The following is a 27,491-nucleotide window of genomic DNA, read 5'->3' on the forward strand; positions in this document are numbered from 1 at the left end:
GGACCTACAAACACTTCCCACTTGTCCCACAATAGACAGTGTCCCACTTTAGGGCAAAACTAAATTTAAATTTTAATGAAATCGTTACACAAATTGGGGTTTTAAAAATAGTTTAGGGTAAAATGTTGGTGGCAACCACCTTGGAATAACTAAAAGAAAGAAAACAATATTCTGTATATTTCAAAATATACAGAAAATTTAAATGTAGTGCTGAAATATATTTTAAAATATGTTTACCAACTTTTTTTACCAATTAATTTTTGGGCCCTTCTTTTTGAAATATATTTTCAAAATAAAGAATTTATGTTGAAAACCTGTAACATAACAAGGTTAAAAAGGATAAACTGCAAAAATCTATTTATAATTTTATATTTTATAGCATCCATACTTATATATTTTATTATTGTACTTAATGCATTTTATACAAACTTTTATATTTTGGCCAGGAAAAATATATTTTTTGCCTTATTGGTTATTAAATTAAGAAATTAATTTGTTACCCCTAAAAATACATAAAAAACATGTTAATATATGAAAGTTAAAACTTAATATATTTTCAAATTAAAAAATATATTGAATTAAGCTTTACTTTCTGCAAAATGTATTTAGTATATTAAAACATATTTTTGGCCAGAGAAATTTATTTTTTTAAGTTAAGGCTTTTCGCTATGTTTATATTACATTTGTGATGCATATATGTATTAGTCTATCTTACCCTATATGTTTATAGTGCTCTTTGTATTGAGCATAGGGACTCATGTCACTACTGGTCACTACGCACACCCTGTTAAGTGCACTTCGCATGCCACAGTCGATTGGTTGAAACAAATCCACGACACGAGGCAGGAATGGCGCGAAATCAGAGGTAAGGCGATATTATTACCTCAAAAACGATATGAATTTGGTAAAGTTATAAAAATATTGAAGGTAATTACCAACAGAATATTCACGCAAGGGTTTACCACGGTTATGCAAAAGGTAAAACTATTAGAAAGCTACTTTAGTGTTCAATTTCTTAAAAATCGAAGTGAATCAAAAACAACGAAATTATTTTATCAGTTCACACTGAATTTGAAGTAGGTAAAACAACTTTATACATTTATTAGCAAGTAATGAAAACCAAGCAATTTACATTTGTTAGCAAGTAGCCTACAATGAACAATCCAATTGTCTATTTAATATATACAAAACCGTGACAAGCAAATGAAAATAAGCTGGTTACACAATACTGCCTTACATTCAGCTACATAGCCTACATACAGAAATGTATAAATGTGCATCGAGATTAGTTTCAGCTTAACTTTCTCCAAATTATTACAGGAAATATGAATATGAAACATCCCTCTACAAATGGTTTATTTGGCGGAAACAAAACTCATGAAGTGGATTAATGAAAGTTGGCTAATTCGTATTAATTCATAGGACCACTTTCGTAAGTTTTGGTACGATTTGCTTTCACCCTTGTGACGTTGGGGTTAGGGGCGGGGTTAGGATTTCGTTTTTTCCATGAGAGTCGTACATTCTTGCACGATTAACTTCGTATGAATTCATACGAATAATTTGGCCAACTCTAATTCTCGTGAGATCTGAACCAAGGTGACAATTTCAACAGCTATGACATTATGATGACACGTAAGTTGTTCTGTTTATCAAATACTCCAAATGCACATGTTTTTATATAATAAATACATACAATATCAACTATTAAGAAAACAAATAGGGCCAGAAAAAAGGTGCAAGTTCAGATGAAGTGCTGAAGAAATCCTCAGTCATTATCATAGATACAGTCTGCAAAGACATCATTTTTGTGATTTTACATATTAGATGCATTTATTTATTTATCTGTGGATTTTAAATAACATAACATTTATTATTGAATTTTAAATTTGATGAATTGTCTGTACGTACCATCTCCAATGTCATCATAGACTTCCTCACTGTTTAAACAAAAAAGAAATCAGCTTTGGTGCATTTTTATAGGCTGACAAGTAAATCACATAAAACGTTAAGAAATGCTACTTACTCTTCTTGGATGTTGCTGCTTAAGACGTAGCCAACTGAAAGTTAATTTCACAATGTCATTATTTATTTAACATTACTTTGTACCACAATGTGTGGAGTCACAGATAATATCACTTACATTTGCCTTCCTTGTTCCTACAGATGTATTTGTCTGGGTCAGATTTGTTGATGACGTCTACGGTCTCTCCAGCCTGCACAGCCAGGTCTTTCCCACCTCCCTTCTTACTGATCGCAATTGTTGCTTGCTGAAGAACTTGAATCTCTCCCTCATACTGATATAAGTAAATACCAGAAAGTGATGAAAAACATTATAACAATTACATTATAAGTCAACAGGATTTCTATCTTATCCACACCTTAAACTTCTTTCTAAACTCCTTTTCTTCCTTCTCAAACTTTTTTTGCTTTTTCGGGTCCTCATGCACTTTGGTGGCCTTTGACTTCGTTTGAGGAATGCTGTAAAATATCATTATTATCAAACCGTTAAAATGTGCATATGCACTATGCATGTCAAGGTTGAATTCTGGTTATATTACATTATATTTTATATAACATTCATGGCAAAGCACTTATGCTGCATGCACACCGCCAGCGACTTCAATAGACGGAGAGTGGGCGTTTTTTTTTTTTTGCAGTTGTGACCGATTAATTTTTTAGAGGGTGGACGATGCAAAGTTCAACACAACAAGTATGTAGCCCGTCATGTGTGTGGTTAGTAATTTCAAAATATGTGTTCCACGCGCCGAGTGAACCTATGTGCATCACGTGCCTTGTCAAAATAAGTGCCTGCTGCAGACGCGTCTAAAGGATTTATGATAAAAAAAAACGCTTGCGTTTGACAGATACTCGCATAATCATGCGTAATTAGAGTTTACTGTTAGTGTCTTGCGTGTATTTTGTGAACGTGAGCGTCTCTTTTATCATAAATGGTATTGACGCATGTGCAGCAGGCACCCATCCCGACAAAACACGCGATGCACATGGTTTACATAACGCAAAAAACACGTCTTTTGAAAACACGAGCAACACACATGACACTCAGAACGATGATGACACGGAAGCTTCGGCGTCAGCATCACACGTTGCGCAACGTCACCAGCATGCGCTCGTGGTAAACAAATACCGGCTCGCAGGTCGTAGCAGCAAACACACTATGCGGTGATCATGCCGAATTTCTGACACTGTCAGAAAACTATCGTAGGCTATCTTTGGACGCAAGGCCGGGAAAACGGCCGTCTCTGAACCTTTCTCATTGTACGACATAGGACCACCGATGGAGAGCCACGATCACAGAAATCGTGACGATTGTTTCACGATGGCAATCTTTCGTCTGGGACAGCCAATAATCGTGCAGTGTATGCCGGGCTTTACACCCTGTCTACACCTGTATTGAGCGTTGTTCACTTGTGATCCAAACGATCAGAACTCATCTTAATACGGCATATGTCGGACGTCACGTGATTAAAACGGAAAACTGGGTTGATCGCTTCCGGTTGCCAGTATGTGCTATCGTAGCTTGTTATTGTTATTCGTAGTATTATTATTTGTGTTATGTTCTTTTTTATTCTAATATCTGAATGTATGTGAGAAGAAAATGCCTTTGTCAAAAGATATAAAGTATAATTTTTTATTTTTATTTTACTTAGGTTTAAGATACATTGGTTATTCTCATGTTTGTCAGCTCCTAAAGGCTTCATGTATGAAAACAGCACCATGTCAGCGTATAGCATATAAAACCGAAAGCGATCTACTATGTTTAACAGGAATGTGAAAGTAAGTTGCTCGTATACCCTATACTAGGTGTAAAGAGGGCCTTTGTCACATATCTGGAAACGTCCACTTCCTGTCGCCAAAGATAACCATCGCTTGTGTTGACGGAAGTTGTCAAGCTTCCATTAAAGGCAGGGTGCAGAATTTCTGAAAGCCAATGTTGATAATTGAAATCACCGAAACAAACACACCCCTACCCCAATAGAATCTGGACCTTCTTTTAATAGACCCGCCCCACAAATACGCAACCCAGGCAAGAAGTCGGTTAGTAGACACGCCCCTTACTGCTGATTGGCTACAAGTGTGTTTCGGTACTCGGCCCGACTCCCTTTTCCAAAGCATTTCTCAAAAATTGTGCCCCCCGCTTTTAAAATGAAGGAGATTGCGTCGCTCCGCCATATCTAGTCGCTAGGGGTGTGCATGCAGCTTAAATTAAAACCTGCTTACCTGCTAGTAGGTGGCGGGGCAGGGAAGGAATCAACATCATCGTATATTTCACCATCACCGTCTGGAATGTTATTTTTACCTACAGTATGTAGAGTTAGAGCTTAGCGCACAGTTCATTTGAAGGCATAATACACAGATACAAATATTTGTATTACCTTTATTGCCTTCAGGAGTAAACTGTGGAGGAGGAGGAATGCTGGAAAACAGTCAGGAAAAGAGTATGTGAATATTTGATAGTTCATGGGCAATATGTAAATAATAAAATTTTCAAATATTAATATTCATCTGAAGAAAAGTGAAATCAAAAGAGGATGAATCACTGAAAAATGATTGGAATAGGAGAGAGAAATAGGAATCATCATGATTTGAAAAGATTGAGGAAAATCTGAGAAATCTGAGTTTTAACACAGATTGGATTGATTATAAATATGTCAAGTATGATTCAATCAAGCTTGCTTTGTTAATGCAAATATATGCAATTTTACTAGGTAATGATTGTGATGATTGGTTAAGATTAAAAACTTCTGATTCTATCTTACTAATGTAAAAATTACTCATTATTGTGGACTGTAGTTTTTCTTCGTTCAACTGAGCTTTTGAGCATCTCCAAGAAGTTGCGTTTTGAGAAAGACTTTGAGAGATCTGCTGAGCTATAGTTTCAGGGTAATGCACAGTAGTATGGGTGAGATGAATCCATAATGGTGCCCAGTAATACAGTCATGCACATAGAGTATAGGCTGATATTTTTAAACGATTTGTTTTGCTCTTACCTGACTGGATTGGAATCTGGTATATCATCATACACATCGTCTGGTGGTGGGGGTAAAACAACTGTGAACAGCAGAGGGCAGAATTATACATGAATCAGTCCCTAAACTGTAACTTTACAGTTGTGCCTCCATGTTTTGAAACTTCTAGAAAGTAATTCTCTCTTTTGCAACTTACCCCGTTGACCATTCATGTTTCTGAAATACGAATAAACAGAAACATAATATAAATTCTTACAAACTTCACAAGAAAAAAAAACTATTCTATGTCTGTGCATTGTGGCATCCCGTAATGCTCTACAAAAACAACATAGTACTAGTTTTGTTCGAATCATTACCCGTGATCATCCGTAGAGCCCACATCATCGTACACCTCGTCATTTACAGGTATAGAGGGAAGAGACATGCCTTGATTCTTCAGTGCACTGAAGTTGATCTCAACCATATCCGTTTTAACAAACCCAACTGAAATAAAGAGGAAATTGATTATATATTTAGAACGTGAATAAGATATTGTAGATAAGATATTTTTGACACCATTCTTGCATATGAAATTAAAATTTGTTTCAAAACCTGACACATACTTTTACACAAAATAATTAGATGTAAGCTGTAAAATAAATAAACTAGTTTGCATTTCACTGTAAAAAATTTGCTGTAATTTTGCAGCTGGTTGCCAGTAACTTACTGTAGAAGAAAAAGTCTAAAAATGTTTCATGTTCATTTAACTTTGAAAAAAATGTTGCCAGTAAATAACATAAATGTAAAATCTACAGTAAGTTACTGGCAGCTAGTTGCCAGTAATACCCAGTAATACTGCAATTTCTACAGAAATATTTTACAGTGTAACTATTAAAAGGAAACTTTTTTTGAGAAGTCTACCCAGAACAATTCAGTGTGTACTAGTGGTGCTTATTTTTCAACTCTTTAAAGTTTATGCTCTCACCCCAGCAATATGTTTGAATAAATAAATAAAAAAATTGGCAAATGTTTTTCAAAATTAATTCATATTTAGAGGTTGCTCAAGACCTTTAAAGTTTAACACATTTGCGTATTATGTGATACTTTGTGCTAGCATGTATAATATATAGATATATATAGATATTGTAGGAACGATTCAAAATTTTGCACAGTGTGTTTTTATTGATATCCTAACTCATTTAGGGGGTGAAAGTTGAACATTTCGAAAAAATTTTTTACCCATTATAACGACCACCCTAGTGTGTACTATATAGTATTAACACTTACATGACCCATCTTGACCCCTGGCCAACCATTTGCCTTCTGGGTTGTCATTAATTCGAATGATATCAATCGATTCACCCTTCTTCATACAAAGGTCAGTTTTTCCACCCTTGCAGTCAGCTTTAGCTTTGACCTGATGCATAACCCGCAGGGGAGGTGTTAACTGTGAAAAAAACAAACCAGTCAAAAAGGTTAAACAAAAACCCTTATATAAGGGCACATGTTGGTGACAATTATACTGTTTACATACTCATACCAAAAAGATAAAAAGTTGCATTAGTACAGCTTAATTAAATTTAACATTAACAGATTTCTGCATATATTTCTACTGAATAGCAACTGAATTTACCCAGTTATTCAGTTTAATAGTTTGGTAACATCATTAGGGCCCTATAAAATCCATTAATTTTTTTCCCAAATTCCGTTTTATTTATTCTCAGTTTCCGTGTTTTCAGTTTTTTTTCTGGATTCTGATTTGAATGGTTAAATTAAATTTCAGTAATCAAAAAGCATATCTTATCAACTAAAAACATTAAACGAATACAGTTGACTACTCCTGTGTGCACGCTTCATGAGCCTTTATGTCTGAGGAAGATATATGAACTATAGATATACAGATATACACGCTTGTAAACAGATGTCAGGAGTGTTGCGTCCTAGGGTCATACACTTATAAAGTATATCTCTTGCAGCGGTAGACTCGCTACTTTCTTCATCTTTCCTGAATTTGTGAATGTCTTTTAAATATACTTTTAAATATAGTTTAGTTTGGGCTTTAACGAAACCTGCTTGCGCTCTGATAAGGCGCTTGTCATTGTTTGAAATCCAAAAACGTAAAGATACGGACGTACCTTTTTTTACGTCCAACATTACACAAAATGAAAATGTAATTTTTTTGCCGATTAATCAGTTATGATGGAATCTGTTTGCTAAATTCTGTGACATTCCGTATACAGTAAATTCCATTTTTATTCTTCCGTTTACGTTTTTCGCATCGTGGTAATCATAGGGCCTTACATCATGTTTTTTTCATCAAGCATCAATAACTGTTTGCAGCTTTTTGTAATAGTTGTGCATACGTCTCTTGTTTGTCCTGGACAGTGAATTCCTCCCTATGTTTTTGGCTAAATCATCCTGGTACTGCTTTTAATTTTTTCTTTTGCATTCTTCAGTTTTCAGTGTTGCCACTTTAAACAAGACACTAATGGGGGACTCTTTACAAAATTGGAGTAATATTACACATGATATTAAGAACCAAGTGTGTATGTTTTTGAACAGGATAATTTGTGTAATTGTGTATCTTATATTTCTTATTATGCAGTTTCATTTAGGGAAATATTAAATAGAAACATGTTTCATGTTTTTGTTTGCAAAACTTGCAAAAGCATGTGGAAATGTATGTTTTTACAAAGCTTACTTTAAACTTTTTAATGGCATCTTTTTCTTTTTTCTCCCGCTCTTTTTGATTTTTAATATCTTGTTCTTTCTCTTGCTTCTTTTGAGGTTGACTTGACTCGGCAGCAGATCTGTGGAAAACAGGTAAATCATTTTAAGCAGAACATACTCACACAATTTTTACACTAGATGGCCGACTGCATATATAGACGCAACTACTGTTTTTTTAGCTTGACATTCTTAAAGAGATAGGTTACTCAAAATGAAAGTAAGACCACATTTTACTGACCCAAAAATGTCTTCTGAGGTGATGCAATTGATTTTTTTGTAATGTTGAGTAAGAGGTCAGCCTTCCGGCTGATCTGGGTCATTCCACCGAATGAGTAACATTGCTGTCCTCAGAATATTAAAAGTATAAAAATGCATGAAAACTAACTCCAAAATACATTTTATTATTCAGCAAAGTGTCCTGCATGTTAATCTAACACCAAATTTAAACAAAATATTTTAAAACATTAATAAAAACTACACAGAACACTAAAAAAATAGCATTTTTTATCTTTATCTCTATCTCTATACTTTACCTTTAAAGGACAAATTCGGTATTTTACACTTAAAGCCCTGTTTTCAGATTGTTTATGATGAAATAGAACTGTTTTGACTGAAATTTGGACATATGATGCTGCCCCGAGAATTTTCGGGTGTTTGTTGTTTTACCTCCCACCTCTATAATGGGTGTATAGGTGCACTGGAACAATCCCTCCCAAAATGCACCAAACCCCCGTCCACAAAGACGTGAAACCCACCGAGCGGCCAGGGGTGCTCACTGATACCCCCACACAAAAATCGCTGCAAAAGACGCCCTCCAACAGGTGTTTTAGCATTCGTTGTAAACTTGTGGAGCTATTTTTCCAAATGCCTCACATCCGTACATTCTTCCGTTGAGAGCTTGAATAATAGACACTCCAGCCCAGTTGGTGGCGATAATCCACCTCTGCCAATTGCAAGAATACAAACAAGGTTCCTGGTGCGGAGTAATACCGTACCTCACAGCATATCTTATACAAGTCAATGGAGTTGGCAAAAACTACGATAAAACCTGTTGGAATGCGTCTTTTGCAGCGACTTTTGTGTGAGCATATCAGTGAACAGCCCTGACCACTCGGTGAGTTTCACGTCTTTGTAAATGAAAGTTTAATGCATTTTAGGAAGGATTGTTCCTGTGCACCTATACACCCATTGTAGAGGTGGAAGGTGATACAATAAACACCCGAAAATTCTCGGGCCAGCATCATATGTCCAAATTTCAGTCAAAGCGTTCTATTTCATCATAAACAATCTGAAAACAGGGCTTTAAGTGTAAAATACCGAACTTGCCCTTTAAAAATAAATCTACATTTATTTTTTGCATTTTTTGTGTGGGTCCATATCCCTTCTTTGCTTTAAATATTTTTTACCATTGAAAGAGTCATAATATTTTAGATAACATGCTTATTTTAGTCATGTCCCCAGGATTTCACTCAGTCCTGTTACCCAACATGTTCCCCCCTTTGAAAATTTAGAAATATTCCACAAGTCACATTTTCAAGAGGAAGTGACATCATCTGGATCAAAAAGATCAAAAGTCACTTTTCTCATTTTCTTTTCTGTATATTTTATAATATTGATGCTATATGGTCCTGTTACCTATATTATTTCTTTTATGTCGTCGGATTATTTTCAAATAAAACATTTTTAGAAAGTGTTTTTATGCTATTAGCTATATTTCATCTTTTTGCTAAATCTATGCTAAAAACTCAGTCCTATCATTAAAATGCCTCCGTTCTCCATTAAGAATTATGTAAAAAAACTAGTTACCTGAGATGGACCAATACTCATTTTGAAAAGTAAAACATGTGTGTTATTAAATTTAGTGTTAAAAAACAAGAAAACTATCAACTTAAATTTTGACGAGTTACAACATGCAAATGGCACCGATTCGGTGGAATGACCCATCTCAACTTTCTCGTAAACGTGCTTACAGCTGTAGTAAAATAAATATTTTCTTACAAAAACCCATTTATTCACATTGGACGACATTTAATAACTGTATGGATTAGTTTGTGATGGACGGGTGTGTTTTTCATTATAAAGCTGAAAATAGCCAGGATATTATGTAATGTAACGCTGACTGTATTTAGCTTCAAAGAAGGAAGTCAGATACACATAGCCTACAGCTTGAGAGTGAATTTTCGTTTTTGGGTGAACACTGATAGCCGAATGAACCTCAATAATAGACTAGAAAACGACTTACCTACTATCATCAAGATCCTCATATATCTCACCATCACTTCCACTTCCCTGTGTGTAAATAAATGATAAAACATGAGCCACTATACCACAGACTGCCAGTATAATGTCCAATTACAGTTTTTTTTGTAGGTTTCTTACCTCATTTTGCTGACCTGCAATGATAAACATAATAGATATTTAATGATGGAATAATCTGCAGGTGCAAAAATGACATCCTTAAATGACCCGAGTAAAGACCTACCTGCAGATGACCCCCTTAAGCACTCCACGTCATCATAATTTTCATCTTGAATTCTGCAGTCAACAGATAAGGTAATGAATTATCATCACACTTGGAAAATAAATCGTTGCTAGTAAGAAAGTATGGCACTCACATAGGTCCCGAAGGTCGTGGGGGCAGACTGGGAGGATTGGGTTGAGAGGACGACGGAGGGGGAGGTTGGTTACTGGGGTGGGAAGCCGGTGGAGGAGGGGGGATCACATTCTTCGGTGCAGGAACTGGAAGAAAAAATCAAAACGATTTAAATGAAACGAATGTTGACACAACTATTACACTGTTAGCAACACAATAAGTATTTTTATGCACATGCTAAGTGGCATCTATACCGTATATGTGCATGATACTCAATATCCAGGTGACAAGAAGACGACCTTTTAAATACAATACCAGATGTGAACCATATAAAAACTGAAAGCCTTCTCTAAACTTGGTTCCCATTTTAAATTAGTTTCCTTGTTTTTCACTCACTTCAGCTTCAAGTAAAATGAGAAACATAAATGAGGAAGTTACCAGTGCAGACATTCTTGAATTTCCAATGTGTTGTTATTGCTTTGATACACCTACATTTTTGTCTCATTGCATGTTTCTATACTACCTATATACTATAATATATGGGGAAATGTTTATATATACAAAAGATAGAGTCAAAAGATGTGTCAGTGCAACTAAGCATTTCATTTTATTATGTTATTGTCTTTATTTACAACACATGTGTGCATTCGGCCATTGTTTCTCATCTACATGGTGGTTTTTATATCTTGCATGCTTGCTCTGTCTCAAAGGAATGCAGTGCAGTCACAAGTAAAACCACGGAAACCACTTTAGCCCGAAGACTACCGTTTCACATAGTAGCAGTGGCTGCTTTGCGTACAAAGACTTTGTGGCTTTGATATAACTGATGAAGCGCTCTTTTTTTGTGATACAGTTTCATTACCCGAGATGGTGACTAAATTAAAAACTGATGTCTTAGAGAAAGCCATTTATTTTCATCCTTAAACATGAGGTGCCAGACAGATAGCACTTACCCTCAGTTGGAGCCACTGTGCCTTTTTTGAATTTCTCAATGTCAACTTTGGGCGGCCTGTTGGGTTTAGCAGGGCGGCTTCCCAGGGCATAGGTGTTGGGTAAAGGTTTCTTCTTTGGAGCCGAAGGGTCATCGCTGACTGTTTGTGCAGGGGGTCCAGTAGGTTTTTTTTGAAAGTTTGGTTTTTGAGAGGTCACTGGCTTTGGTACTGACTCATTTGTGCCAAACGCTTTAGCAGCCTCTTTAACGCCTTCCTCGGGTTTGTTGAAATTATTTTTAACCCGGAAGCTTGATGGTTTCATATTAGATATCGAAGAGGATCTAACAGCAGGCTCTGCATTGCCGTCCTCCTCTTGCTGCTGCCGTATCAAAGCCATTGTGCTTTTCGGTTTAGGCGCAGATGGCATTTTCGGAGGGGTGGGAGTAGGGCTACTGCTGTTGTCTTCAGCTTTGGGTGTGACCCAGGGTGGCTTTGCTGTAGGAGTCACTGGCTTTGGACTTATGGTTTTTAAATCGTTCACTATGCCGGTTGGTGAAGGCTTCGGTAGTTGCGTCTTTGGAAAAGGAGCCTTCGGCTCAGCGTCCTGGGTTGATTCTGGTGGTTTGGGTTTTACGGGAACCTTAAAGTTGGGTTTATTATTCTCCTGTGCGTTTTCGAACCTACCAACAAGAGCTTTAGGCTTCGGAGGATTGTGCACGTCCGGAGCGCTTTTAGCTGTGTTGACTGTGTTCTTTATTAAAAAGTTAGGTTTGGGTGCAGATGAGGTAGTAGGACCTCCACCAGAGAGGGTGGATTCAAGAACAGGCTTTTTAGCAGCCACGGTTGGGCCTGAGGACAAGGTGGGCTGAACAGGAGGTTTGGGACGAACCCCCGGACTGCCATCCACAGATGCACCTCCAGTCTGGAAACGAGCCATGATGGCTTTCACATCTGACGACTTGTCCTGCAAGTGGAGATTGAAAGCCAAAGTGTGAGGAACAGAGACAAGGCACAATATCCTATATACATTCATCTTTTGTGTGTGCGTTTGCTTTTGTTATGAAACTTTTATGCTTGTTCTAATAGATTTATTAAGAACTATGAGTCACTGTGTCAAATCATCCCTTTCCACCCCCCCCCAACGAATTATACAATATCTAAATAACATTGCATCATTTTTAAGGATTTTTCTGAGCATAAGCAGAAAAAATAGACTAAATAGCACCACTTTAAACAAGTGTGTGAGCTATACACAGTCGGAAAGAATGATTAAAATGGTCCCAAGCTGTGTCACTGGGGTGGTACATTTTAAATAAAAACCATTTAGATACAGATATGTGCATATTTGGTACCAATATGCACCTTTGATTTACTAATATGCACTCTTTGGTACCAAAATTTACATCTGTAGTACTAAAATAAACTTTTTAGGTGCAAAGCGAGGGGCAACCTTCCGATCTCTCTGATGAAGCCATTACGGAAGTGACTTAAGGGGGTCACACCGGACGCGCAGCTGAGCGCTACACTGTTCTACGTTGTAAAAAATCGAACACATTGTTTTCTATGAGTATACGCACATCGGCTCTGACAGGTGGCGCCTGTCCGCAACGCCCAACTTTGAGTCAGGAAGTTGCTCAAATCACTATTGCGGCACAGAGCGAAACTCACAAAGTTTAACATTAAATAACATCATATTTGTCCCAAATCATTAACGATTTACATTGGCTGCTAACGTATTTTGCATTTTGAAGTAGACGCTCTGACTAAGCTTGCGCTATTTAAAGTGCACTTCCGGTGTACGATACCTCCGAGTTGTCCTAGACGCGTCGCAACGCGTCGCTGAGCTGCACGTCCGGTGTGCGACCCCCTTTACAGTCCCTCTAGAAAAACGCATATGCGTAATCAGCCAAAGTCTGCATATTTATGTGGGGGCCGCATTTTTTAAAATACGCCGCACTTTTGCCGCATAAATTGCAGATTTCTGTGCACAAAATATGCATGATTTCATAATCCCCACATTTTTGTAGCAAAAAGTCACATATATCTTGCACAAGTGCAGCCATGTCTCTTATGAAAATTAACCATGGTTTTATTGTGGTAAAAGTGTAGTAACCATGGTTTTTTGGTGTATTGATTACTATAAGCAAAACCATGGTTTTCCTACACTAACCATGGTTTAACTATGGTTTTTGAAAACCATGGTTGTCAAAACCATGGCTATTTTGTTACCATGGTTTTACTACAGTAAACATTGTTTTTTTGGTTTTAACTGTAGTAAAACCATGGTTAATTTTCGTAAGGGTGTTGCCATGGGAATGTTACGAATTGACGTAATTACGCGATGTGAACATTAATGAAAAGCTGCAAACAGTTTTTGCAAGTTCCGGCAATTTTTGCAAGTTCCCGGAATTTCATTGCATAAAATTGCATAAATATCCCGCATATTCCATCGCATTTTTTAAGAAAACGTGCCGCAAGATTAAGGATTCGTTGTTTTTCTGGAAGGACTGGACTTAAAGCAACACTGTGTAGTTTCCATGTAAAAATGACTTACAGCTCCCCCATGTGGTTGAAAATCGCAACAGTGCTTGGTATCAGACACTCTTCTGCAGACAGGGGGAGGGGCGGGGCTGTGTGCTCTACCCTCCACCGCCACTTTCGGAGTGTGCTTGTAGCAGCTAGGAGGCTGCTCAGGTTGCAGCAACAGTACAATTTGTCCAGTTAAAGGTTGTTCTATCACTGAAATAATTTTAGAGACATTATTTAAAGGTAAAACTACATAGTGTTGCTTTAAACTGCAATTTATCGACGGCCGTTAGAGGCTGGCTTCAAAAGAGAGTCAACTCCCATAAACCCCCATGTTAAAATGCCCAACTTTACAGCAGAAATAAATGTGTTTACTAGGGATGCACCGATAGGATATTTTTGGGGCGATACCGATTTAAACAGACAACTTCTGGCCGATACCGATATAAAAACACTTGTATACAATACTATACAGTTGGTCTATTAGATAGTTTATTTCTTCATCAAATTATTTTTACTGAACATGGATTGGATCTAATTAACATTCAACTGACCAACATAATAAGAGAGGCAAACAAATATAATAAGACAGCATGACAACCTTCAGAGGTGGTTTTTGCTATTCAGCATTTATTTTATTAACAACATTAACTCCTTTTTTACATATAATGGATTTCTTGATGCAGTTAATTAATAAACAATCGGTATCGGCCTTTCTCGTGCTATTGCCGATATGCCGATGGTTTCAAATTCATCAAAAATTGGCCGATATATATCGGCAGCCGATACATCGGTGCATCACAAGTGTTTACAGCCTGATACAAAAAGTGATTTTGGTCTATATAGCTAATTTTTCCCTTCATGACAACTGTGTGTGGGGGGGTGTATTTTTTGTTACTCATCTGTTTAAATCACATTAAGCCTTAAACTTCTGCAAAATTAAGGCCGCGGCAACTTGAGTGACGGGTGAACTGCCACTGCTGTCACTACCATCGAGCTAGGTGGGCGTGGTTTCAGCAACAAGCCACCTCAGCTTCACCCACGTCCAAAAAGCTCTTCACAAACCGTCACGGACACTACGTCCATATTTTTTACAGTTTATGATGCAAAGATGTACTTCTTAAACGGGTATCACCACAAAGACAACAAGAGGTCATTTTTTGACAATTTTTATGACAATGTAGGAACAGATGTAGTTTTTATTGTATTAAGGATATAACCTGCAGTGAAATGTAGGTCTGCTCATGTTTCCTTAACTGTGCAGGTAATAACCCAGTCTCATGGCAAAAAAAATTAGTATATTATTTTCATGTTCATGGACACAAATGTCCACAAATGACTGTATATGACAGTATATTGCAGTATTTGTTTTTTCATGCATGACTATGTGTTAACCACATTTTCTACTGACTAAGAGAGAAAACACTGCACTAGATTGACTTAAACTGCAAAGTTTAGACTTCTTTAACAACTGAACAGCATGCAAAGGCACCTGCATACATAATAATTAAACAAATAAATAGAAAAGGTCTGCAACCTGCATTATTAATACTAATCCTTCAAGTTCAAGCCCAGGTAACTGCACAGTACAACATATTAGCCAAATACAGAATAGTCTTTAAAATTAGACATAGAGATTCCCTAAGCTGATCTTAGGTCAGCAGCTAGCAAATACAATTACTAGGATGTAATTGATTTGTTAAAGCAGAATCTATTTTAGTAAACTACACATACAATAGGTTATATCCAGTCAGTGTTATCCAGTTATCATGTTGTAATGAGTGTTATTGATATATCCATTTTTTTTATTCTTTACACGCTTTCCGTCTTCTATCTAGTTTTCCTGACATGAGCACCTGATATCTGAAACCTTTATTCTCATATGAATGTTTTTGTGTCAATGTATCTCTATATCTCATCTCTGCAATGTCTTATGAATGCCCCCGCGCCTTCTCGTGGTTGACTCTGTGTTTGACTTCCCGCAGGGCTGTGTATATCAGTAGGTGAACTGAGTGCATGGTGACATAAAATAATTAACTCATGCAAATGCAAATGAGCGGTAAAAGCCCGGTGGCACATTCTGTTTTTGTTGCAGGTGCCCCCGTGCTGCCCTACTGTATTTAGCTGCCCACGTCGCCCATGCCTAAATCTGCAACTGCACATGGGTGGGCTCGTGATCTACTCGTCTTTTAATGTGAAATAACATTAAAGAAGGCATTCCAAATTTGCAGATCACACATGTGTGAGTACTTGCAAAAAAGCTCACGCTGTCTGAAAAAGTGGTCACTATCTATAGCCCTTAAGTTACTAGCACATACAGCTGTACACAGTGCAACAGTGTAAAAATATACCCTTCTCAAACGGTGTCCTGCCACACACCGGTATGGGGTATATTAAAAATCAACCCTGTATCACAACATTATATACCTATAGTCACGTAAATTGGTGAGTCTTTTCTGTGACACAGACATGTTTTTGCGCATGTCACGTATTTCTGTTTACGTGTCATTGTCACGTATTTGTTACTTAACTGTTTGTCCTATTTTCAATCCATTGATGCTTCGGTTTAGGGTTAGATTTGGTGTTTGCGTTAGGATGTCACTGTACGTATTGGTTTATACCTCTTTTTCCTGATGTCGCCTGGCATTATGGTTAGAGTTGGGTTTTGGGTAAAAATGTCATTTTATGTAAATCTAACCCTAAACCGAAGCGACAATGGCAAGAAAATAGGACAAAACAGTTGAGTAACAAATACGTGACAATGACACGCAAACAGAAATATGTGACATGTTCACGCAAAAAGGCGGGAAAACGTGTCAGTGTCACGGAAAAGACTCACAAATTTACGTGACTATGGGTACGTAATTTCGTGATACTGGGTTGTAAAAATTCATATTATAACAAAAATAAAAGCCTGTATTGTGTATAAATCAGTAAACCACCTAGCACAAACCGCCTAACACAAACACTTACCCGGACTCAAACCTTTAACAGTGAATACAAAATGACAAACAAAAACAATACAGCATATGTACTCCTGAATGGTAGAAAGGAAATGTGTTGTGGGCATAAAAGTACATTAAAAATACATATGATTAAAAGTTGTGCTAAGTTGCATGAAAAAGAAAGTCGTGCTGAGTAACTCGAACAAAAAAGGAAAACCGTGTCCATTAATACAAATTAATAAAATAATATTTTCCTCACTACTTACAAACTGCCTTGAGATATGGTAGGTAATAAACATAACAGCATAATAATAATAAGAAAATAAAAATAAGAATCTATAATGTAAACAGTTTGTTGTTTCATGCAATGCAGGCAACATGTACAGTACATTAAAACTGGCAGCAGTGTGAAGTTTACACACTGTCCCTTAAAACCTATGTGACCCATTTGAATCCGTCCTAGAATTGAAACAGGTCATGCAGGTTTCTGAGGTTTAACCAAAATTGGTCTGTGCAACGTGTGACTAAAAATGTACACATTAAGAAAGGATGTGATATTTCCTTTATACCACATTATGTGTTATTTTGTGTTAAAATTAAACACAAATTGTGTTAAAAGTAACACAAAATGTGTCGTTCCAATAATAACACGGAGATGTGTGGATTCTGGGACAACACATTAAGTATTAGTCCCTAAACTAACACATCCATTCTAAGAGTGTAGTTTTACAGTTTGGTCAAACTCTTAATGGCCTTGAAAACACTGCATATAAATTCTGTAATGCTTAATCCTTTTTTTGTACGCACACACTTTAGTAATTTACGAGACTGACAATGGGATGAATTAACTCACGCAAAATGCAGCTAGTGACAACCGCATTTACAGAAACTCTGCATAGAATGTACATAACAGAATAACTAGTTGTTGATTAGGTATTTAAATGTGAATCACATGACAGGTCTCTCTCCTGAACAACATGATCTCACAAAGTTCAGTGGTATAGTCACATAATATTTGCACATTTATCCTTGTCATTGTCACGGATCTCCGCATTTTTCTGTCTCCATACCACAGACTTTCTTTTCCATGTCAGTTTCATGTATTGTTTTTCCTAGTTTTAAACCATTTTCGCGTGGGTTTGGGGTTAGATTTGGGGTTTGGGTTAGGATGTCACTTTAACTATTGGTTTATACTGTTTTTTTTTCCGGATTTTTAAACAATTGTCACCTGATGTTAGGGTTCGAGTTGGATTTGGGTTAGGATGTTTTTTTATGTTACAGAAAGTCGTTCTAACCCCAGACCCATGCGAAAATGGTAAGAAAATTTGTGAGATCGGGGAAAAAGTCTTCTTTATGCGCGGTGCAGAAAATCACAGAAGCACGAGCATTTGATGTTGCATGGAAAAAACAGGGAACAAGAAAAATAACCAAAATATTTCCAAATCCTTTACCTCAAAGTCAAATATATATTAGGACCGGCACTTTCACACTTTAATAACACCCAAAACTTGATAGCTTAGTGAGCCAAAAACTATAAACAACTAAGTGTGACAACGGTATTAAGTCCAAAAAGGCGAGGACCTGGCAACACTGCAAGACAGTGCTCTGTATACACACAACACCACAACAGAGTTTTATGGCAAAACATAACGCTGAATGATAACAACATGATCTCACAAATTTTCGTGAAATAGTCACGCATTATTTTGCTTTATAAAATAACTTATATTTTGCACATACGTTTTGTGTGGCATTGTCACGTATTTCCACCATTTTACGTGCCACGCATTTCTTTTTCGTGTCAGTTTATGTATTAGTTACTCCTATTTTTAAACAATTGTCGTTTTGGTTTGGGGTTAGATTTGCTTTTTGCGTTAGGATGCCACTTTAACTATTGGTTTATACTATTTTTCCAGATTTTTAAACAATTGTCGCCTGATGTTATGGTTAGAGTTGGATTTGGGTAAGGATGTTTATTTATGTTACAGAAAGTCATTCTAACCCCAAACCCACACGAAAATGGTAAGAAAATTCGTGAGATCGGGGAAAAAGTCTTCTTTATGCGCGCTGCAGAAAATCACAGAAGCACGAGCATTTGATGTTGAATGGAAAAAACAGGGAACAAGAAAAATAACCAAAATATATCCAAATCCTTTACCTCAAAGATCAATAATATATTTGGACCGGCCCTTTCACACTTTAATAATACCCAAAACTTAATAGCTTAGTAAGCCAAAAGCTATAAACAGCTAAGTGTGACAACGTTATTAAGTCCCAAAAGGCGAGGACCTGGCAACACTGCAAGACAGTGCTCTGTATACACACAACACCACAACAGAGTTTTATGCCAAAACATAACGCTGAATGATAACAACATGATCTCACAAATTTTCGTGAAATAGTCACGCATTATTTTGCTTTATAAAATAACTTATATTTTGCACATACGTGTTGTGTGGCATTGTCACGTATTTCCACCATTTTACGTGCTACGCATTTCTTTTTCGTGTCAGTTTATGTATTAGTTACTCCTATTTTTAAACAATTGTCGTTTTGGTTTGGGGTTAGATTTGCTTTTTGCGTTAGGATGCCACTTTAACTATTGGTTTATACTATTTTCTTTCGGATTTTTAAACAATTGTCACCTGATGTTAGGGTTCGAGTTGGATTTGGGTTAGGATGTTTATTTATGTTACAGAAAGTCGTTCTAACCCCAAACCCATGCGAAAATGGTAAGAAAATGTGTGAGATCGGGGGAAAAAGTCTTCTTTATGCGCGGTGCAGAAAATCACAGAAGCACGAGCATTTGATGTTGCATGGAAAAAACAGGGAACAAGAAAAATAACCAAAATATACCCAAATCCTATACCTCAAAGTCAATAATATATTAGGACCGGCACTTTCACAGTTTAATAACACCCAAAACTTGATAGCTTAGTAAGCCAAAAACTATAAACATCTAAGTGTGACAACGGTATTAAGTCCAAAAAGGCGAGGACTTGGCAATACTGCAAGACTCTGTATACACACAACACCACAACAGAGTTTTATAGCAAAACATAACGCTGAATGATAACAAATGATCTTTCAAATTTCCGTGAAATAGTCATGCATTATTTTGCACGGGTTTGCGTGGCATTGTCACGCATTTCCACCATTTTACATGCCCGTGCCACGCTTTTCTTTCTGTGTCAGTTTCACGTAGTTACTCCTATTTTTAAACAATTGTTGCTTCGGTTTGGGGTTAGATTTGCTGCTTGCGTTAGGATGTCACTTTAATTATTGGTTTATACAATTTTTTCGTATGCTTTTTAAACCATTGTCGCCTGACGTTAGGGTTACAGTTGGGTTTGGGTAAGGATGACAGAAATATTTTGGGTAATTTTATGTAACAGAAAGTTGTTCTAACCCAAAACCTAATCGACAATTGTAAGAAAACAGGAAAAACAGTTGAGTAACCAATACGTGAAACTGACACGGAAAAGAAATGCATGGGACGGGCACGTAAAAGGGTGAAAATATGTGACAATGCCACGCAAAACTGAGCAAAATAATGCGTGACTATTTCACGTATTTTGTTACCTTGTGTCAATCATTGCATTTTCTGTAGTAAGTCTTGTTTCGTACAGACTAGGTACGATAATTTTGAGGTTTTACTGGCGCATTAAATGTTTTTGGTTGTCATTCCCAAATGTTAGCATTTTTTACAAGGCCATTATTGGGGTTCCATGGAAGTACAATTCATAAATAAAACATGCCGTGTGACAACAACGAAAGATAAAAATTAAAGATAATTTGCTTGCAGAAATTTCTTAAACACCCCTGAAATGGAAAATTATTTCTGTACAGCCTCAAAAAAATAACATACTGTGCCCAAGTGCTATAAGTACTTTGAATTTAACACATTAGAAGCTACATCATTAAAGTCAAGCAAACCACAAATAAAACATTACAGATTACGATCATTGTAAACGGTTACCTCTGACTCTGGGTCTGTACTGTGTTGTAGCATTGCTGGTTTTTCTATGAGAGCAGTTTGTTCTCAACTGAACCTGAGATCTATATGTGATCACACAGGAACTGAGAGCATTTATCAAACACAGCTAGCAGGAAGTCACCACACATACAACTTCTCATAGACAAAAGAATGAATAACTGTGTATTTTAACTCTGTATCATTTTTGATGCGTGCATAAATGTCACTTTGACTGAGCTCAGTTCTTTAATCCAGTTTGTCGGTTGGCTTTCATTCAAATTTTACTCAATTGAATGCAAATCTCTTTCTGGCCAAAAAACACTACATGTCTGTAATGTCGAATCAACCATTTTACTTGAATAATGTTTAATACTTCTGTTTTCTACAAAACACACAATGCTCAAGATCTGTGTTAGCATGTTCAGGGATACAAAGATGAACCTGAGAGGCTTTTGGAGAGATGTGTAACGCACCCTTAGTGTTTAAATCAGGATAGACCTCGCACCCGGAAGAGCTGATAAGCATTGGACAAGCATTTTAATGTGACTGACCTGACCCAGACGTACCGTAAACTCTGTGCTGTTGACTTAATGAGTAAAAAAGAGAAACTCTTAGACACAGGAACTAACATTGGTCAACCAAATCCAACGCTATTGACCAACAACGCCAGCATAGTCAGTTCCCACAAGTGGAGTAAGTCTATTTAAAACATGTACAGTGGTTTCTTAATGTACAGTATGGACACATAAGTCAAAAGATATGAAAGTCATACATTTGCAATCGCGGTTATTTTACTAGTGTACTTAAGCAAAACATTTCACAAAAAAGGTTGTAAATTATTAATTGAGACGTATACTATTCAGCCACACGCACAAAATATTTGGTTAATGAGCGGTCACACTGCCCTCTGTTTTTGATTACCTTGGGAAGGCGTTTGGAAACGCTAGCATATGTATAAACATTTCAACTTTTACTGCATATCAAACTTCAAGTTTGGTGAGCTCTAACTTGTTTAGTGAAAAAATGTTTGACCATTAATAGATATGAATGCCACATACAGCCTCTTAGCTCACTGCAAAAAATAGCAGTTCAAGGTAGGCTACAGGAAATTGGAGCAGTGATATTTTGAACGCGAATGTGATCACATTTTCACACATATTTAATATCACACTTGCTTGACCATGGGAGAAAATGATGGCTTCATGTAGACCCTTGACTTCCTAGAGCCATTTTTGAAAGTTATTGCTAAAAAAAAGTAAAGGTAGTACTGAGAAAAGGTCTATAATCCAATCGATTATATAGAAAGTGCATTGTATTACAGTAAATCATATTGGATCTCCATTTAAAATGCTTGCTTTTGTACATGACTATTTTGGCTTGATTATGTTGCATTAGGTGTTCATGAAGTATCATGAACATTTGCCAGTTTTTTAAGATCCAAAATCCTCTGTAAGGCTGTTTACACCTGGTATTAAGATACATTTGGTCAATGTGGTCAAATGTGTTCAAACAGCCACAAAAAACCAACTACTCTCCGCCTGTGGATCGAATGTGGAATTATACAAGCACAACGTTTTTACTTCAGTCCTGACTTTTAGTGTGATCCCACAATGTTCAGCGTTAGACTATCATTAATAAAACTAAAGCAGTTGCTCTTGGCCTCTTTCATTTTTGTTTCATTTTGCGAGCGTGTGAAAGTTATTTTATCAATTGCTCCCACCCCCATGGTCATATTTTCGTCGCTGTGTGGGAAGATTTGCATAACACCGCCCAAATGTATATGCAAAGAAAAGGTGTAACTTTTATTCTCGTTGTAGTATTGTTGCCGCCGACTGCACGTCATGGAGACGCTGTGTTCTGGTAAAGGGCGTAACATTTACGTCACAATCACAACGCACTGAATAGCTGTCCAGTCAGAGCACAATGCACTTTTCAGAACGATGAGCTTTGAAAAAATCTGCGTGTTTCAGAAAAGTGAGGCATAGTGGAGGAGCAATAATGTATGGTATGTGGAAGATAATGTGTTTTTAAAGGAACATGCCCACATTTTGGGAATTTAGCTTATTCACTGTATCCCCCACGAGTTAGATAAGTCCATACATACCTTTTTCATCTCCGTGCGTGCTGTAACTCTGTCTGACGCAGCTCCAGCTAGCATACTGCTCCCAATAAGTGACAAAATAACACAAACATTTTTCTATTCATATGTTTTAATTTGTATACATTGTATACATACTGGGAACTATATTCTCAGAAGACGAAGCACTGCTACTTGGGCGGAGTGATTTGCTCGCAGCACCCGAGAAGCCCCTGGTGAGGAGCAGAGAGTTCGGTCAGAGTTGCGCTAATCACTCGAATATAGTTCCCAGTATGTATACTATGTATACAAATCAAAACATATGAAAATGTTTGTGTTATTTTGTCACTTATTGGGAGCAGTATGCTAGCTGGAGCCATTCACTTCCAGTCTTTGTGCTAAGCTAAGCTAGTGGGGGCTGCGTCAGACAGAGTTACAGCACGCGCGGAGATGAAAAAGGTATGTATGGACTTATCTAACTCTGGGGGATACGGTGAACAAGCTAAATTCCCAAAATGTGGGCATGTTCCTTTAAACCTTAAAAGGACACTCCACTTTTTTTGAAAATATTCTCATTTTCCAGCTCAGCTAGAGTTAAACATTTGATTTTTAACGTTTTGGAATCCATTCAGCCTATCTCCGGCACTTTTAGCATAGCTTAGCATAATCCATTGAATCTGATTAGACCATTAGCATTGCGTTAAAAATTTTTTATATATTAAGTTTCTATATTTTTCCTATTTAAAACTTGACTCTTCTGTGGTTACATCATGTACTAAGACCGACAAAAAATTAAAAGTTGCGATTTTCTAGGCAGATATGGCTAGGAACTATATACTCTCATTCTGGCGTAATAATCAAGGACTTTGTTGCTGTAACATGGCTGCAGGAGGCGCAATGATATTACGCAGCAGCCGAAAATAGTCTCCTTAGTAACTTTTAATGGCAGGGGACAAGTTTTAAATAGGAAAAATATCGAAACTCTTTTTTGTTATTTTTGAGCGTGATGCTAAATGGTCTAATCAGATTCAATAGATTGCGCTAAGCTATGTTAAAAGTGGAAGCGCCAGACCCGGAGATCGTCTGAATGGATTCCCAAAGGTAAAAATCAAATGTTTAACTCTAGGGGAGCTTGAAAATTAGTATATTTTCAAAAAAAGTGGAGTGTCCCTTTAAGGGGCGTGCATACCAAAGCTTTTACGCCCACGGCCGGCGTATGTTTTCGATTGTTTCCAATGGAAGCGCTGCGTTTTTCTAAAAAGCTGGCAGCTAGCGTTTTTGTTCCATGCTGGAAGCCGGCGCTTGCAGAGAGTTGAAAAATATTCAACTTTGGGTGAAAAGCTCAGCTCATCAATGTCAATTCTCACACGGCCGTCCAATCACAGTGGAGGAGGAGCAGGACAAATATCACAAATATCTGTCCTCCTTATTTGTATAACTCTAAAAAACGCTGGGTTATTTTTAACCTAGCTTTTGGTCAAAAGGTGACAAACCCAGCTGTTGGGTTAAATTAACCCAGAAAATTTTATATTTGACCCAACAATGGTTTAAAACAACCCAGCATTTTGGTTTGAAACAACCGTGCATAGGTTGAATTACAATTCAACACGTTGGGTTTTCCCTTTTGGGCGCAATGCTGGGTTGAAAATAACTCAGCATTTTTTATATTGTATTCTTTATCCACATCCAAACATTACCAACATTACTATTTCTATTTAATACATCTGTATCTAATAACAAATCAATATAATCTCGAATTTTTGTAGAAATTACAGTATTACTGGTTATTACTGGCAACTAGCTGCCAGTAACTTACTGTAGATTTTACATTTATGTTATTTACTGGCAACAGTTTGTTCAAAGTTAAATGAACATGAAACATTTTCAGTCTTTATCCTCTACACAGGGCTCAAAATTAACTTTTTTATTTGGTAGCACTGGTGCTCCCAACTTTAAAGAGTTAAGAGCACCAGCAAAAATTTAGGCGCATACATCCAAAAATTAAAAAGCTCCACAACTACAAAGTAAATGTTAATAGATTTATTTTATTGAAAATAAAACACCACCACCGGGCTTTACACGTCCCATGGCCAGCATTTAAAAGTTGGTCTTCTATTTTATTTTATTTTTTGCTGCATAAATTCCTAAATTAATACCCAAATGCTGTTGAAATAGTATAGCAGCAATAATAATTTAACAATTACAGGTAACATGATTAAGATTACATAGAAAATCTAGCAAACACGTAAAACACTGTTAATTGTGACATTACAAAAGTGACCCTAATATAGAAGGCTTATATATTGGTATTGATAACTGATTACCAGGATGCTTTTACTACTAAATAGGCAATGTTTAAAAAAAAAACATACCATCAGCATTGTCGTATTACACAGCAACATGGACCACAAGGATGTTTGTCGAATGTCCATTCACCAGCGCATGCGCACATACACCATCAAACACACTTTGACAGACAGGTCGGTGTCTCCATCAATAATAAACACATTTGTCATGACATGTTTTTGGCACTTTCGCCATGTTTAAGCAAGGTACGTCTGGCGCTTAAAATGTTTTGATTCCGCCATTAACGCCGTTTTACAGGATTTACAGTAAACACATTTAAGTTACATTTTCATAGAAACTCGAAATCTTTAAGCCACTCTCTCTGAAAGGTTTAACGTCAACTCGTATTTTCCGGTGGTGGAGTTACATTTGAATCCGGATCGTCGTCAAAAAATACAGTAATAACCTTGGCTGTAATCGGCTCGCTCTTGTCATGCTCCCGACGCGTTCGTCTTTTCACATTTCCGCGCTTCACGGCAACAAGGAATGACTGACGCTCATATTAGCCAATCTGCGGTCTTCATTAAACGCAAGAACTTTATGGTGAAATTTGATTGGTTATGTATCGTTGGAGAGAACACTGAACCTGGGACAGGCAGCGCCAGCACGCAGGATCACAATCAACTCGCGTCACAACAAAATGGGCAGTCGCACAAATGCTCCCAAATATATTTTAAGGTCGCACAGATAAAATTTCGGTCGCATATGCGACCAAAATGGTCGCAATTTCGAGCCCTGTCTACAGTAAGTTACTGGCAACTAGCTGCATAATTACAGCAATTTTTTACAGTGTATGTCCTAAACAAATAACTGAAAGTATTTAACACGGTACATAAAGAGGAAATGTTTTCTCATGTTCTGCTTTTTTCAGCACTTTATTTTCTCCTATTCGTTTTTTTTACACTAAAAAAATCCTGTGGACACCGGGTTTTCTTAAGAAGTTTTCTTATAAAATTAACAGTAGCTAACGTTAATTTTATTTTAATTATGTGGAACCAGTGTCCATAATTTAATTATGTAGTTTCCAAAAAATCATTTTAAGAAAACTTCAACTTAAGAAAAAAAACAGTGTTTTTTTCAGTATATAATAAATAAGTGGTTCACAGATAAATTTGGAATCTATTTTTATTTATTTACAGTCTGTCCTATAACAACAACCATACTGTACAAGGGATCCAACATGCAAAGCAGCCTCACAGAAAAGTCCACATCACTCTCATTCTGTAGAGGGTTGACTGGCACAATGTTAAATATAACCTGTCATGTGTTAACATGTTAGACGGTTAAATGGGCTTTTTTATGCATTTCTAAGATAGTCCCCAAAACATTAGATGCCAACGAAAAGCTGAATTAGGAGATCCCAAAATGTGTCTGTTATGTAATCTGAAACAGGTGTTCAAAGTTTCACTTTGATAATGTGGTATAAATGAGTACAAGAATGGTTTGTTGTGACCAAAGCGCAAAACCAGATGTAATTTTAGAAAAATGTCTGTTTATGTATTAAAAGAACATTTAGGTCTTGTGTAAGATGCCAAAAAGCTTAAAAAACAAATGTCGAAAGAAAAGTGAAGTGTGTTAAAGATGGAAAGGAACTGAGTTGTGTTGGCGAAGCAAAAACTGATGAAACGTTACACAATCTTTTTACACAACATTGTGTTTCTGATTTTAAATCTTACCATTTAAAATAACTGATGGACGCTTTTAACAAAAACTAACTTGAAATAAAATTACTGGTTAAGCTAGTTGTGAAAGGGAGACACCAACATGTCAATGACCCCAAAAAAGGTTTTTGTATAAAGTAAGTCATTATGTAGAGAGGCTTAGTATTATTGAACCAACAGATTTTTTTTTCGAATCATCTTACTTTAAAAAGCCTGGACTATTGGGTCACCAGCTGTTTTTAGACAGCTTACCAATTTAGACAACTTACTTCTGCATATTTACAATCATTTGTGCCTGGATCATCTCTCAGGTATCCCATAAAAACATCTACAGACTACATACGACCCATTGTCATTTACAATTCAGGGATAATAACACTTACCATAGTAGTAGAGCCAAAATGTCAGAAACGTTCACGTATGGTGACAGCTCACAATCCAAAGTGTGAATGTATTTCTGTTTGCGTCAGTATATGTGTGACTGAAAATGCCTGCCTTCTCCTGGCTACTTCCCCTATCTGCTGACTGACTGTTGCGTTGTCATCACAGGAAGCCGTACAGTATCTCTCTTCTCATCAAATCTATTTGCCTATCCCATACTGAACAACTGCTCTTTCCATACTACTGTATACTTCCTTGCTCTGCAGGATTATAAGGAAATATAAACCCAAAATATTTTTTTTCATTCTGGTAGGGAATAATCATAAAGATGTGTTATTTAAATAGCTAATATATTAT

The 27,491-nt window shown here is 36.8% G+C and overlaps 1 protein-coding gene across 4 annotated transcripts; it reads right to left on the bottom strand.

Annotated features, from left to right (window-relative positions):
- Positions 1–1,076: 1,076 nt before the first annotated feature.
- fyb1b (FYN binding protein 1 b) lies at positions 1,077–27,291 on the bottom strand. 4 transcript variants are annotated; one of them, XM_055179704.2, is made up of 19 exons: positions 27,137–27,291; positions 11,244–12,186; positions 10,313–10,436; positions 10,180–10,232; positions 10,077–10,090; positions 9,940–9,986; positions 7,669–7,777; positions 6,255–6,414; positions 5,345–5,471; positions 5,185–5,204; positions 5,010–5,070; positions 4,794–4,889; positions 4,395–4,435; positions 4,240–4,318; positions 2,379–2,478; positions 2,141–2,294; positions 2,024–2,057; positions 1,909–1,937; positions 1,077–1,788 (listed from the first exon to the last, which is right to left on the bottom strand). In XM_055179704.2, the coding sequence occupies exons 1-19, from the start codon at positions 27,137–27,139 to the stop codon at positions 1,766–1,768; spliced, it is 2,217 nt and encodes a 738-aa protein (XP_055035679.2). In that variant the 5' UTR covers positions 27,140–27,291; the 3' UTR covers positions 1,077–1,765. The 4 variants fall into 4 exon arrangements, with proteins under 4 accessions (XP_055035679.2, XP_073727412.1, XP_055035678.2 ...); XM_073871311.1 differs by lacking the exon at positions 27,137–27,291 and adding an exon at positions 20,673–20,745 and having other exon boundaries at positions 10,077–10,089; positions 10,191–10,232; XM_055179703.2 differs by lacking the exon at positions 27,137–27,291 and adding an exon at positions 20,673–20,745.
- Between the last annotated feature and the right edge of the window lie 200 nt (positions 27,292–27,491).

Source organism: Misgurnus anguillicaudatus, chromosome 9 (assembly GCF_027580225.2).
Source record: "Misgurnus anguillicaudatus chromosome 9, ASM2758022v2, whole genome shotgun sequence".
Lineage (NCBI taxonomy): Eukaryota > Metazoa > Chordata > Actinopteri > Cypriniformes > Cobitidae > Misgurnus > Misgurnus anguillicaudatus.